Source organism: Oryzias melastigma, linkage group LG4 (genome assembly GCF_002922805.2).
Source record: "Oryzias melastigma strain HK-1 linkage group LG4, ASM292280v2, whole genome shotgun sequence".
Lineage (NCBI taxonomy): Eukaryota > Metazoa > Chordata > Actinopteri > Beloniformes > Adrianichthyidae > Oryzias > Oryzias melastigma.
The window spans coordinates 81,130-93,720 of NC_050515.1; the positions used below are offsets into that span (position 1 = coordinate 81,130).

A 12,591-nucleotide genomic window follows, 5' to 3' on the forward strand; every position below is an offset into this window, starting at 1 on the left:
TCACACCTGATTCTGGTTCTGACAACTTCAAGTTGATTGAATCAAACATTTTCAGCTGTTCTGGAACCGAAAACTCTGAGTTTGAGAACTTAGAGTCCAGTGACTCTAAGTTCAGGTTCGAACTCAAAATTTGTTGAACCTGCTTCTTGGAACGGGCCCCTGGTCTGCAGAATATTGCACTTTTTTCTTTTAAAGTTATTGAGGTTCATGTTTTGTTTAACATATACAAAACTAGGTTCACAAAACTTTACTTGTAATTTTAGATTTTTTTTTTTTATTTTTGCCAAAAATAAAAGAAATCCATTTCAAAACAACAAACAATATTTATCACTGTCAAGATTTTCTACATTTAAGGTTTAATGTTTTTATATGTGTCAGACAGGTAAAAATGACACTGAAACTCAAAAGCTTTAACTTTATGATTGTAATGTTAACAGTTTTTGGGGTGATTTATGTACATGGCTTTCAACACAAAATACAGTTCCGTTATTTATGTAATCTAAAGTTCAGTTTGGTTGTATTGATAAAGAAAAGAAAATTCCGTTTTTGTTTACCAACTTAGTTATTTTTTATTCCAAATGTCGGTTTTTGAAAGAGTCGTTTTTTAGGGGGTGCTCTGTATTTTTGTAAATCTATAAAAAAGATAAAATATAAGACTGTCACTAAACTGTTAAATTGTTTGTCAGTTTACCTGGACAGATGTGATTTTTCCTTTACCTTTAATTTATGGATAATCTTAGTTGAGGTTATTTTTTATATATTGATTCCTCCCAATTTAACTTAGATTTATGAGTACAGTCAGAATTTGATTTCCATGTTGAATTTTATTTATTTTATATTTGTTGTTAATTTGGTTTATAATTGCTTTCCTGGTTTACTAATGCTCAAATTGAATTGATTTTATCTTCACACATACAGTATACATTTATAATGCCATGCGTTGTAATGCCTAATCTGTCAATTTAATAAAGTGGTTCATGAAACTTTGATGAATCAATTAGTTTTATTATTTGTTTTAATTATTCAACAATCAGTTCATTTGTGTACTTTAAAAACTCTGTTTTTCGACAAATAAACATTGACGTTGTTGTATTTCATTGAACAGCTGAGCAGAAACAGATTTGATTTCGTGTAACCATTTTTATCGCACTGACCAAAAAACAGCAACAGAACACGTGACCGCCGCGCTCCATCCATGTCTCGGAGCTCGTGTCTTCCGGTCTGACGATCATTTCCGGGCTCCGCTCGTACAGTCTGGGTAAAGATGGCCGCCCGCTGATCGGGACGCGCGGTTATATCATGCGAACATGTCCCTCGTCCGGCTCTGCTCCTTCGCCGCCAGCCTCCGCGGCTCGGTGGGGGGGTGTGCGGTCCGTGCGGGGTCGGCGGGTCGCTGCGAGCTCTGCGTCCGGGCGAAGAGTCGCTTTTCAGGTGAGTGGAGGAGGAGGAGTTCACCTGGCGGAGCAGGACGGGCTCCTCCAGGACCCGCGGAGAGTCGAATAAACACGTGCTTCCGGTCTGGGTTCTTGAGAACTGCCTTACAAACGCGCCAAAACGCTGCGGTTCGAACCCGTCTGTCCTTGAGCAAGACCCCAAAGCACCAGCACCCTGCGCACGTGCGCACGCGGGGTAACGGAGCGTAAACACGCCTCTTTGAGGAACATTTACAAGGTTCTGCAGAACCTTCGGGACCTGCACGTCGGGACCAGAACTGCCACTGCTGACAGAAGGACACACATTCACGTGGAAAGCTACTTCCGGTCAATGACTTCCTGTCAGTGGCTGCATGCAGTATCCCACCTGCTGGTTTTCATGAGCTGAACCTGTCCTGCGTGGAGCAGGTGGTTTACCTGGACGGGTTGCCATGGTGACATGAGGTTTGAAGGCCTCTGGGATCAGAGTCTGACCTGATGACCTCCGCTCGAGCAGCTGCAGTTTCCTGTTTTACAGCAGGACCTCCGTGATGTTGACCTCAGCAGACTCTAAATCCTGATGCATCGATGGAGGTGTTCCGTCTCTGAGCGTGTTCGTGTCTGAAAGCAGTTTAGTCTGTTTGAACCATAACGTGATTCTGGTTTTATACCTGTATTGAAACATCTTCATCTGAAGACGCTGCTGGAAATGAGGAAAAGGGTCATGTGATCATGTGACTTACGATGGCAGAACGCATCATTTCTGCTTCACTGCAGCTGCTTTATTTAATAAAAGTCACCATAGCTTAAACTTTTACAAGCTCTGTGTTTTGGAGGCGGGGCATCTAACAGAGAAGGGCTCCATCTGATTGGTCAAAGATGTAAAGGGGAGGAGCTGTGTGAGATTGTTTTCGGATGTGTGTAAACATTAATGGAACATTTATTGGTACAGCTGATCACCATGATGCATTTTATCTGTAGCTGAAGAGAGAAATCTTTCTAGGAGCCGTTTGTGGTTCGATCCTGTTAGTTTATGTGAAATGATGGGAGAAAAAAAAAGTGTTTTACTTCATCCTGATGCAAAAGTACAACAGAGTATTAGGGTTTGTTTACAAACATTAGACTTTTGCCTGTAAATTTGTGTTTCAAAGTCGTAAATTTAGGACTCTGAAACACGTAAATCTACGAGAAAAGAAAATCATAAATTAGAATTAAAATAAAAGTCCTTAATTTACAAGAAAAATAATAAATTTACGAGAAAAAAATCATTAATTTACAAGAAAAAAGTCATAAATTTATTACAAACAAGTTGTATAATGACAAGAAAAAATCGTAATTTAACAAGAAAATAGTAATAAATTCATGAGAAAGTAATCGCAAATTCACACGAAGTCATAAATTTACAAGACGAGTCGTAAATCTATGAGAAAAAATTGTATATTTATGACAAAAAAGTCGTAAATCTACAAGGAAAGTAATTAATTTACGATAAAAGTTGTAAATTTACAACAAAAAAATTACCATATTAAAAGTTTTAAATTTACGACTTTTCATTTCACTTTGATATCTGCCGAAGCCGATTGATGGATCTTCTGCTTCATCCCCTCATTCCTGATAATAAACTCCTCCAAACACTTTTATCTCTCATTTTTCTGTGTCCGTTTCAGGAATCTCTTCGCTTTCTCAAAGAAGAACCTTTTCCACGGTCATTCCGAAGTCGGAGGACATGAAGAAGCGTGTTCTGGAACAGTGGCAGCTGCTGGACGGTCGGTTGTTTTGCTGCTCTGTAAATCTCCAAACGTCATTTTTTATTGACGGCTGAAGTTTTGTCTCTCAGTCCTAGAAGCCAGGATTCAGCAGCTTCAGACCGACGTGGCTTCAGACGTCCAGAAGGTGCAGTTCATAAAGGTTCCCGCTCACGGAAGGGCCTTCTCCTCTGGAAGGACTCACAAAGGCTCTCCTCAGGAGAAGCCGGACATTCCCAAATCTGGAAAGCCGGTTTCCAAAGGAACCAAGTCCAGCCGCTGGATGGAAAAACTAACTCGGGAGAAGAAGAACAAGCTGAAGAAACAGCAGCACCTCCAGCAGAAGCTGCAGACGAGTGTCAGAGACCAGAACTCGGCAAAGTCTAAAGGAAGTCCGACGGCGTCCGGAACGGCGCACAAAACCGTCTCCTCTAAGGCCAAACAGAACCGTTTGAAACTGTCGGAGGAAATCCAAACCGCCGTTTCCTCGGCAGCCGCGTCCAAAAAACCATCGAAGAAGAAACAGAAAGACCCGAAAAACAAGGTTCCTGACAGTGACGGGAAGGGCGGCGGGGAGCACGCCCGGCTCCGGGACGAGCAGCTGGCAGAAGCCGAGGAGCTCGACGGGAAACTCGGCGGCCAAGCCGTCCAGCGGTTGGCCGCAGAGCAGCTGCAGCTCGACGCCGAGGGAGCGGCGAGCGGAGACGTCCAGCTCAGCATCCGCTCCTACCTGGAGGCCTGCGTCTTCATGGGGGACCTGGAGCGGGCCCAGCGCTTCCTGCTGAGTCAGCACCGAGTCCGGAGTCGACGGAAGCTCCTGAACACCGGAGTCTACAACATCATGATGAGGGTCTGGGCCAAGAAGGTGAGTCTGGTCTGGAGCTCCTCACCCTGCAGACCCGTCTGAGGTTTTCATCGTCTGTCTCCGTCCGAGTCTCTGCGGTTTTTAGTCATCAGGAATAACGGCGTTCCTGCGGCGTCATAAAGTCTTAAAGGCAGCAAACCTGTGGATTCAGAAAACCCGCTTGAACTTTGACGTCTGACCCTTAAAAAAATGTGTTTAAAATGTTTCAGTTTCACATTTCTTATTAAAATTCTAAATTTCAACCACATTATTTTCCTCAAATAATGTCAATAAACAGCAGTAGAACCGGTTCTTGTGGACCAGCATGCACACCGGCGCTTTAAAACCAGAAGAAGAGAAGCGCTAAACCTGGAGAGTCGAACTGGTTTTGGTTCATCTCGTCTGATCTGAGGACCAGAGACAGAAGAGCCAAAGAAGTAACTTCTCATCTGTAGTTTTGTGTCTTCTCTCGATTGGAAAAAATGCATCGAACAACATAGTAGCATCATCACGTATTATTATTATTACAGCTGTTGTTGTCTTTTGAGGACGTTGTGATGTCACACCTGATCCTTTTAAAGCAACTAAACACCTGTGAGGCTGGCAGGTAACCAAACGGTTTCTGTTTTGTTTTTATGTCTTTATTAACAATTTCAAGGACGATACAATTATAGACGAGACCAATCAACAGACGCACGAGGGAGGAATGATAATCAAATAAAAACAGATCAAGAACAACAAGATGGAAATCAGAAGTTAGAGATTTTCTAAATCCTTTCTGATTGATTGTGAAGTTCACAGCAGTTTTGGTTTCAGCATGTTGAACACGCGAGGACAAAGTTGTAGTTCCTACGAAAGACGGAACATTTTAAAGTTTTAAAAACTATTAAAGTTGTTATTATACAGGGTTGATTATTGTTTATAATCAAACCAAACTAAATATTTTCATCGGTATGTAACAGTTTAGTAAACAATGGAAGAAATCCCCCAAAAAGTTAAACATACAATCATAAATAAATGTTTCAAGATGTGTGTTAAAAACGTACGATTACAACATTCGAACCCAAAACGCCTGGAGAGAAAATCAGAAGATCAACTTCAGTAGATCAGCAACAAGCCTTTAAATATATTCATGGGTTACAGACGAGGACAAAAGTGTTGGTACCCCTCAGTTAAAGAAGGACAAACCCACAATTCTCACTGAAATCACTTGAAACTTACAAAAGTAACAATAAATAAATAATTAAATAATCAAAATCAACCATCACTTTTGAATCGTTGATTAACATAATTATTAAAAAAAACAAACTAATGAAACAGGCCTGGACAAAAATGATGGTACCTCAATGAAAGATTGAAAACTATCTGACCAGAGTGACATGATTAACTCAGGTGTGTCCTTTAATTGACATCACAGGTGTTTTATTTATTGTTACTTTTGTAAGTTTTGAGTGATTTCAGTGAGAATTGTGGGTTTGTCCTCCTTTAACTGAGGGGTATGAACACTTTTGTCCACGTCTGTATATTTTCATCTTTAGAGTAATTCTGGAAAAACAAATGAGTTTAGCTAATATTTTAGCAACATGCTAACGGTTTTGGCTAATTTAGTTTACTGAGGAATTTTAGGCTAATTTGGAGTTTAGCTAGTATTTAAACAATTATTATTTTTGGTATTTTTGGCTTATTTAGCATCTACTGAGGATTTTTGGGCCAATTTGCAGTTTAGCTCATATTTAAGTAACACTAAATATTTTTGCAAAGTTGGCGTGTTTTTAGGGATTTTTAAGCACTTTTACTACAAATGTTCCAGAAACTTAAGCGCTCTTTCTTATCTCTTTAACAACATTTCAGTCTTTCAGCAAATTAAACATTTTGCAAACAGCTTTTGCAGCTTCAGCAGAAGCTTCAACAATCTTCAGCGGCTCCTTTCAGATTCACACGAGCGTTACTGCAGGCACTGCAGCTTTTTCTAGCTTGTTTTTAGTCATGTTTTTTGGTCTTCTCTTGGATGGGGAACATTTTTCCCGTCAATCTGTTGTCATTTATCTGATAAGTTATAAAATCTTCAGTCCGGATCCGCCGTGGATTTCCCCTAATTTCATGGTCATTGGCTGTCGGTCCCCAAGATGATTCTCTAAGGGGAGGAGTGCAAACAGGAAACATCTGAAATGTCCCTCACCGCTCCCCGTCTCCCTGCAGGGCTCGCTGAATCAAATCGGCCGCGTCTTCATCCTGCTGGAAGAAGCTGGTCTGAAGCCCAACCTGGGCTCCTACGCCGCGGCTCTGGAGTGCATGGGCCGGAGTCCCCACTGCCCCCCCAAAGTCATCTCCAGGTTTGACCTCAATCACAAACTTTGAGGCGTTACCGTGACGACGGCGGCGTCTCCGTCCACCAGTTCAGCTGTTCAGGGAGATTCACACAGGAAATGTGAGGAGTCACCTGACGGTAGCCAATGAGCAGAAAGCCCCGCCCCCACATAAACAGGATCAGCTCGGCATGAAAACTGACCTGAAAGTCAAGAGGGAGAGAGGAAAAGAGCTGAAAATACAAATAAACATTCTTTTACTTGTTAACAGTTCTATTCAGATGTAAAATTTACAATAATATTTTTTCAAAATGTCAATATAATAATTTTTAACCAGATTTATAATTTGATCTTCAAATTTTCAGTAATTCCTTCAAGTTTACATTGTGTACATTCACACTTCAAACTGTTTTCAAATGTTGTTTTTTTGTGATCTGGTTTTTCCTTCTAAAAATGGACCTAAATTGACCCCATAGAAACGATGATCTTCAACATTAATAACTGATAAACTGCTGACATGATTCATTTATAAAAACACTTTTCACAGAATTAGAAAAAATTAAACAAAAGTTTTCGTTTTAAAACAGAAACTCTGTTCTGAGTTTGACTGAAACAGAACAGATTCATGTGATCAAATCATTTCTGTTATTTTGATGGTTTAATTGGTTTTTGACGAAGTTCAAATAACAAACATCTGATGAGTTTACAAATCTATACAATTATTTTTGAGTAAAAATATTTATTACTGTAAATATTTAAAAGTTTGGTGATGACATTTTTCACCTTTTGTTCAGTTTTTACTAAAACAGAATTTGAACTGGGAGCAGCAGTACCCACTCGGACCAGCAGGGGTCCTACTTTCACTGTGCTTTAAAGCGTCTGTCACTGTTTCTTCTGTTGTGTGGTGTTTCTCTGAAGGGGGGGGGTCGTCAGAGTTTTGTTCATTTCACACATGGCGGTGCTTTTATTTTGTAGAGATGTTGTCAAAGTAAAGGCCTGCAGTTTAAATATTCCACATCTACAGTAATTCTGGAATCTCAGGTGTATGGAGACACGTGGGGGCCAATATTACTCCAAACCCAGATAAAACTACCTAATGTTTAGATGTTCAAAGCTTTTTGCTTTTTTAAAATAAATACCATTATTTTCAGCTTCAAATGTTCCGTTTTTGGGCTTCAAAAAACAAATTTTCATTTCAAAACTTTTCTTTCAGTTTGAACATATTTTCGCCCCAAAACGCCACAATGGGGCCAAAACTTTTGAAATTGGAATTTTCAGATTCCAAACAGAAAAAAGGGTAAAAAAAAAAAAATGAAACTGGAAAAAAAAAAAGTTCTGACATTGAAATTTTGAGCTTTGAAACCTAAAAAACAAAACATCTGAAAATAATTATGGTTATTTTAAATTTCTTTTGGCCAAACAACAATATTATTTCAAGTTGTTTTATTTGGGTTTTCACATAAATTGACCCCAATTTATCTCCGCACAGGTGAGCTCAGCATGAGGGGGGGGGGGTACTGGCTACAGCTGAGAACGTCGTCATCGTTCTCTCAACCCTTTCATGGTCTCTGGGTTTAACTCGGACTAAATCTGAAGATCACTTTTGTTTTTGATCCTATTTTAGTCACGAGTTTCAAAAGCGTCTTCATATTTTTAGAAGCTGATGCTGTTTTTGGTCTGCGTCTTCACTTCCTGTTTTCATCTCTGATGCTTTTTCTGGAAACGGGTCTTCTTGGTTCTGGTTCTGTTCGTGCTTATAGGTCAGTCTGGACCTGTTTGAACTCAATGAATGAAACTTTATTTACTTATAGCACTTTAGAACCCCAAGTGCTCAGCAATAAAAAGAGAAATGATTTAAAATTCTGAACAAAAATTAAACAAAAATAACAGTAAAATCTCAGGAAGCAATAAAAGAAAGAAAAGAATAAAACGAGTACAAGAAGCAGCATCTTCAGGATGAGAATTCTGTCGTCCGTCGGGATGGTCACATGACCATCTGCAGCGTGGTCCAATAGAAGGCCAGGGGGCGGGGTTACAGCCGGCGTGACCGTTCTGCAGAGGCCTGTTCCCGCCTGATGTTTCCCTCCGTCTGACTTCAGCAGCTAATTACTGCTGCTGAGGTTGCTCTCAGCATGGCAGTCACCTCCGTGCACGCCGCCCTCCTCCGTGCACGCCGCCCCTCCCCTCCCTGTTCGAGCGCGTTCATGCAGCGCGGCGTCCTCCAGAGCGCCGCGCTCCCTGGAGTGCAGCCGAGCAATCAGCGGGTGATTACGCTCCGTGTGCCGACCCCCCTGCCCTCTTTGTTCCTCTGGGTCCAGCTCCCAGACTAATCCTGTTTTTGTTCCAGCCTCCCTCGTTCGCTCCAACTACCATTACAGACTCTTTTCCAGCTCGTCTGAAAGACGTTTTCAAACCCTCGCCGTCACAGGAGCTCGTCTTATTAAACCGGATTCCTCCGGAGCTCGTCACTTTCTCCTTGTTGAAGCTCTGCTGTCCTCCAGACTGAAGACTTCCTTCAGGCCGCAGCCTCATGCTGCTGTTCCCCCGCTGGCCTGAAGGGGGCAGTGCCACTGTACAACCTGCAAGCAGAACTGAGCGGTTGATGAAGCTGAGAAGAAGAAAGCTCTTCCAGGATGGACTCATGAAGTCAGTCCAGTCAGAGAAACGGCAGCATGTTTTTGGGATTCTTTCAGGATTAATGATCCTCTAGACCAGGGGTGTCACAGTCGCGGCCCGGGGGCCGGATCCCTGTGTGATCGAGTTTGACACTCCTGGTCTAGAGGAAAAATCCCGTCTGTGTAGCTCAGAATCTGCTGTTCTGGATCAGAACACGGACTCAACGAACGCAGACAACAGAAACGTCCCAGTTTAGTTCTCCCCAACATGACACCTTTACCTGGAGGGAGTCGTCAAAGTCCCACACTACATTACCCACAATCCCAAGCATCCTGAAGTTTCTATTCGGCTCTGTAAATAAACATTTTGACAGTGACGGGGTTTCCGAGGGTGAACTCCTCTGGACCTGAAGAACTGCTCTTTGGCTGGCAGGTGTCTGAACCAGATGGAGGAGGACGGGCTGACCCTGGATGACCTCTTCAGCAGCTGCGTGTTCCGGCGAGACGAGAAGGACATGCTGCTGAAGGCCGTCTGTGCGGTGGAGCCCGGGTACGAGCCCCGCCCACAGGTGCTAACCAATGAGAGCTGGTCACCGCTGGTCCATCCGTTCTACACTCAGGTAGTTTGTTTGTTTGTTTGTTTGTTTGTTTACTCTCCGTCCGGATGTTCCCCCAAAAACAAAGACAGGAAAACATTTAGTCTCCTGACAGAACTCGTGCTGACGATGCGATTAATTCATCATGACAGTAATTAATTAATCTAATGAATCCATTTTAAGTCATTTTTGGCCCAACAGCTGCTCTGTTTGAGACATTTCCACTTACATTTGTGACTTTATAACAGTAAAATATTCAAATACAACAAAAACAAACTTTATGAAGCTTCGCTAACATAAGATTCTTCCAACTTTTAATTTGACACCAACAGGAGGCATTAAAAAAATCTTGAACAATTAAGGAAAAACTAAACACAAGATCTCTAGTGTAACAGAGAAACCGTAGAAACTCTTGTCTTAGCAATAAAAATGTCCTTAATACCATAATATAAATCAGATCTCATGTTGTCCATACCACAGAAAAATCCACATTTTCAATTGTTTACGTTTAAATCGGATTTGAAAATGTTTTTCTTCTTCTCGTTGTAGTCCTGCTCTGTCTGTAGTTGTGATGCAAACTTCCAGATGATTCCACAGAGAGGGAGGAAGCACCACAGCAGAGGGCTGTCCTGTCCAAACAAAGATACAAACATGGTCGATATGAGTAACGTTTAGCCAAGAGGGGTTTATACAAACATATCCTTCATGTCAGAAGATCAGTAACCCCGAGGTGACGGTAAAATCCGACACTAGAGGTTCTCCGTGATCATCCGTCCGCTCAGATGTTGGACAGAACAAGTCTAAAAGAAGAAGAATGGTCCATTTCGATGCTTTTTCCAGGGAGAATATTTGCTCTGATTTGAAAGCAGGATTTAGTCCTGAACGTCTCCTCTGTTGACGTCTCTGATTCCCTCCAACCTGTTTTCCTGTGACCACAAACCAGCAACAAAACATCTCAAACTTTCCAGGAGCTCCTGAAGACCCGCCGTTTGTCATGTAGTCAGTTCACTTTAGTACAGGAACAACCTGCAGCATGTGGCTCTTTCATTCAGGAAAATAAAGTTTCTAAATGTTAAAAAAGGAACTAAAGTAAAAAGTGAGAGAGTGGAAAAAGGAAACAAACTCAAACTTTACAACCAGCTGACGGACCGTCTGGATCAAAGGTCAAACTACAACATTTTGACCCGTTTTGGTCCTTATTAAATCAGTGCACGTCAATGAGCAACACGATGAAGGAGCAACGGATTATGAAGCAGATTTTCTATTCTTGAAAAAATTAAGGAATTTAAAGTGTGATTCAAAAATATGGCAGAGATCACTTCATTAATATTTCATTTTGGTTTGTTGGACTTACGTTTCTGACAGAGATAAACTACTTTTATTGAATCACTGCTGACATTCCACGTCCTGCTGCTGCCTTTACTGCATCTGTGAGAGGGTGGCTTTTATTTTGAAAGGAACTTCTGTTAAAACAAATGGGATTTTCTTTTAATGTTTGTGTTGTTTTCCATTCAAAATGAACAATTCATTTATGTTTATCATGGTAGTTACAGTAGCATAAGTACAAACCAGGGTCTTGTTTTTAAGGGTGAAGGAAGACTTCATGGTTCCTACTGGGCTGTAGTTGGTGAGAAATCAACCTGAACGGCTTTTTCAGAGTTAAAGCTCGCAGACTTTTGCTTTAGTATTTTGCAAAACAAGTTCTTCCACATCGAGTTGTAAACTTGAAAGTTGCTTTCATTGTGGACCAAATGTCAAAAACATCAAAGTTTAAGAGGAGAACCATCAGATTCTCCTTCATCTTTAGACGACACGTCTTCTTCTGCTGCTGTCAGTAGCAAATACTTGTACTACAGATGCAGCACCCTCTAGTGGTTGTTGGAGGAACAACCCTGGGCCGTTTGGGTCTGTTTCTGCTGCCTGACCCATTGCTCCTCCTCCCGCACAGGTGCAGCTGTGTTACGATCAGAGGATGGAAATCATTTTTACTGGCAAAATAACTAATAAACGAGCCTATTTATGGCTAAAAAACAAACAAAAAAACCAACAAATAAGTCGCTCCTGAGTACAAGTCGCATCCCTGGCTAAACTATGAAAAAACTGCGACTTACACTCTGAAAAATACGCACAACGATCTGACGCCTCTAAACAGAACCAAAACCAGCTCAGCCGGACTCTTTTAGTCCGCCTGAGGAATCTGTTCACCTACTAACATTTTACGTTATGATGTACACACAAAACCAGACAGGAAGTCATCCTGTTCTCATCACCAAGATAACTGAATCCTGGACAAGCCCCCGATGTACGGTCCCTATGAAAAAACAAAAACATTATCTCTAAAACCACAAGTGTGCACAAACTAAAACCTCTCAGCTCGTGACTTCACCGTCTCTGCTACACAAACACCTTCCACTCTCTGGTTCTGCTTTTCTCATGTTCTGTCACATCGCTGACGTGAGTGACGGCGTTCGGCTGCTCGTGTATTTTTACCGTGAGAGCAGAAGTCTGTGGCGCCGGTCAAGGAAGCTGCTGATGGTCTGTGATGGACTGTGACCCCCCACCACCCCCTCCCCTTAAAGCCTGTAAGTGGTCCTCATGATAACATGCAGCAGACCGCCAGGTCCCAGGAGGACTCCATGTTTGCTGCAGAGCTCCGCCTCATCAGCACGCCGCTCGTTATGAGGTTTTGTTTCCTTTGATCTCCTTCGTCTGCTCGTTAGAGATCAGCTGTTCCTCTTTCATCACATTTTCCTGGAGAATTGGCCCCAATTCCTTTTCAAAGTGGAGCTGGATCTGTTTGTAAAGTTTATGGTGGTAACTGTCAGAGTAGTCGTACACGTGGAGACGGAGACGGAGACGACCTGAGAGACGACGACCTGAGAGACGACGACCTGAGAGACGACGACCTGAGAGACGACGACCTGAGAGACGACCACGTAGACGACCAGAGAGACGACCTCAGAGACGACCGAAGAGGCGACCTCAGAGACGACCTCAGAGACGACCACAGAGACGACCACAGAGACGACCACAGAGACGACCTCAGAGACGACCACAGAGGCGACCCGAGAGG

The 12,591-nt window shown here is 42.2% G+C and overlaps 1 protein-coding gene across 1 annotated transcript in view; it reads left to right on the forward strand.

Moving 5' to 3' along the window:
* Positions 1-1,074: 1,074 nt before the first annotated feature.
* The window catches only part of polrmt (polymerase (RNA) mitochondrial (DNA directed)), a 37,855-nt gene continuing 26,338 nt past the window's right edge, over positions 1,075-12,591 (forward strand). The window contains exons 1-5 of the mRNA XM_024265371.2: positions 1,075-1,431; positions 3,080-3,178; positions 3,250-4,022; positions 6,201-6,334; positions 9,356-9,542. Of these exons, the coding sequence (XP_024121139.1) occupies positions 1,308-1,431; positions 3,080-3,178; positions 3,250-4,022; positions 6,201-6,334; positions 9,356-9,542 (1,317 nt within the window). The 5' untranslated portion in view covers positions 1,075-1,307. The remainder of the gene's footprint in view (positions 1,432-3,079; positions 3,179-3,249; positions 4,023-6,200; positions 6,335-9,355; positions 9,543-12,591) is intronic.